A 2503-nucleotide genomic window follows, 5' to 3' on the forward strand; every position below is an offset into this window, starting at 1 on the left:
TCAAATTTGAAGTAAAATCTTTAAGCTTTACATAAAAAAGACCTCAATACATCATGCACTTAAAAATATAGCAAATTTTACAATACATCTTTTAAAACTGTTGAAAAAAAATTAGGTTATTAAAGAACAATGCTTCAAAACATGCTTAGATTGTGATCAAGCTAACGGTTCATGTGATTCTTTGATTGAAATCTGGAGTAAACAAATATGCTTTCAGGCCTGTTTGAAAGAAGTCAGGTGGATGTTTCTAGAAGCAGTAGATACAGAAGTACAAAAACGTGCAAAAAGTGAATTTTGCGTAATAGATCCTCTTTGATTATCTGAAAACAATAATCAGTGTATCCTCAGTCTTTTATTTTACCACTCAGAAAAAGTTATGTTGAACACATAAATTCAAAAACAGAAGTTGCGATGTGTTTAATTTGTTTGCACTTTGACACTCCTTTGCAAACATAATGTATTATGGGCTGGAATCCTATTATGGGAACGGCATTGGTTAAAGCTTTACTTATTCCGAGATGATTGAAATATGTGTCTAAACCAATGTGCACCAGCTGCAGCCCAGAAAGCTGCACAACATGGTTTTAGCTGAATGTTGCAAATAGATCTGAAGGTGTAGTTAACTAGATACATAATTCATAATATAACTATATTTCTAAATACAAAGGAAATCAGCAGATAGGCATGTAAAACATAAATATATCACATTGTGATTATGCTGTTGAATAAAAATAAAAATTTTGACAACAGCTAAATTCCAACAAACACAAAACCTCCTCATTCAGATCAATGCAACTATGTGCTTATGCTGGAGTGGTGAAAAAAACCAACTTGAAAGAATATACTGTGTCAACAATATAAGCAATCAGGTTAAAATAGGTCATGACAGTGATAACAACAAGCAAACTCCAAGGACAGATCAAATAGCAGTTGCTCGGTCTAGAAACATTATTGAAGGAGTAGAAAGGCCAGATGACAGCAGCTGTGATGTACATTAGCACAGCCAGCACATTGCAGGCCGTCAGAACTTTGTTTAAAGGTGCGGGGAAGCGGGACAGCAGGCGGCCGATAGTTAAAATAATGACGAGGAGGGAAAAAATGAAACAAATGGAGTAGACGGCAACACACCACTGGAGACCTGGTAAATGCTTGTACAGGCCACTAAGGTCCACACAGATGAAGATGATGCAGGCCACGAAGGCCTCCAGAACTTTGAGCAAGCCCGGCACAGTGGAAAGAAACCCACTGATTTCACCAGGCTTGGCCCGAGTCAGTCCAACCTCAACAGCGTAGAGGATGAAGGTCAGGAAGGAGAAAACGCAGGCCGCAATCTGGATACCAGAAGTACTATTAGTGAAGAAGATGGAGTAAAGGAGGGACGCTGTGAGCACCTGGATGGATGATAGATAAAAAATGAGATGTTTAAGCTCGAACAGTATTTACAAGTAAAATACGTTTTTGGATGAGCTATTAGTAGATAAAATATATGGTATAAAGTGTCAACATCAAGAAAGAAAATTGAAGTACATATTAAGTTAATTATTATACCATCAAATTTAACAGAAATTGTTTAAAAAATATAGTATAAATTATTCAGATATTTTTCATTAAAATTGACAAATCTTTACTATTCATTGAATTTGTCTTTATTTTTCATTTCTAGCGATATAATCTTATTATGTCCTTTGTCTTTTCCTGTCTCTCCCTGCCCTTAAGATTTTCCTAAGGTTATCAATTTTTCTTTACTTTCATTTATTTTCCTGAAATGCATTTTGTATGAATTATATTTTTAACATTAGTTAACCTTTATTCACTCAAGCAAGTTTATTGTCCTCATTATGTTCCCTTTGCTGTTGACCTTTCTGATGTATGAAAAGTAAACACTATACCTTTAAATTTTGTTTAACATTCAATAAACTAAAAAAATATCTTATGACATCCCTTATAATTTTCAACATTAACATGCTTAGATTGTTAAACTTGAAGCAATCTACATTTATCTTCATTGATGATCATATTCAATTTTATGTTTATCAAAGTTTGCATGTACTAAAATGATACTGTTAGTACTTTGAAGTATTTCTGCAAATTCTACATTTTATATCTTAGCACCACAGAGAGTATCCAATGAGAAGGAGCTACATAAATGAAACAATAATGCACTGAAAAATTGTGATATTTGGTACGCACCATGAGGGTGGCCAACATGGCAAAGGCGGTGGTGAAATCATCCCAGGAGATGGGCAGCTTCGAGCTGAGGCTGGTGAATTCCAGGACCAGAATGATGAGGGTGACAGAGAAGCAGAAGCACCAAGAGAACATGCACCATGACCAAAATGAGTCCTCTGAGTGGCCCTGAGATGCAACCAAGCTGAAAGTGACGCACGTGAAAACGACTGCCAATATCCTCAAAATACCCACAGGTACCGTAAGCGTCTTAAAATCCAGCGTAACCATCTTGACTGTAATTCTGCCGTCGGCCTGCTGTTCTGTCGGCTCTTAA

At 36.0% G+C, this 2503-nt stretch overlaps 1 protein-coding gene across 1 annotated transcript; it reads right to left on the minus strand.

Annotated features, from left to right (window-relative positions):
• LOC129363245 (myeloid-associated differentiation marker homolog) lies at positions 1-2503 on the minus strand. Its single transcript, XM_055035222.1, has 2 exons — positions 2191-2503; positions 1-1391 (listed from the first exon to the last, which is right to left on the minus strand). The coding sequence occupies exons 1-2, from the start codon at positions 2455-2457 to the stop codon at positions 804-806; spliced, it is 855 nt and encodes a 284-aa protein (XP_054891197.1). The 5' UTR covers positions 2458-2503; the 3' UTR covers positions 1-803.

This window comes from Poeciliopsis prolifica, unplaced genomic scaffold, assembly GCF_027474105.1.
Source record: "Poeciliopsis prolifica strain line A6 unplaced genomic scaffold, Auburn_PproV2 SCAFFOLD010, whole genome shotgun sequence".
Classification (NCBI taxonomy): Eukaryota; Metazoa; Chordata; class Actinopteri; order Cyprinodontiformes; family Poeciliidae; genus Poeciliopsis; species Poeciliopsis prolifica.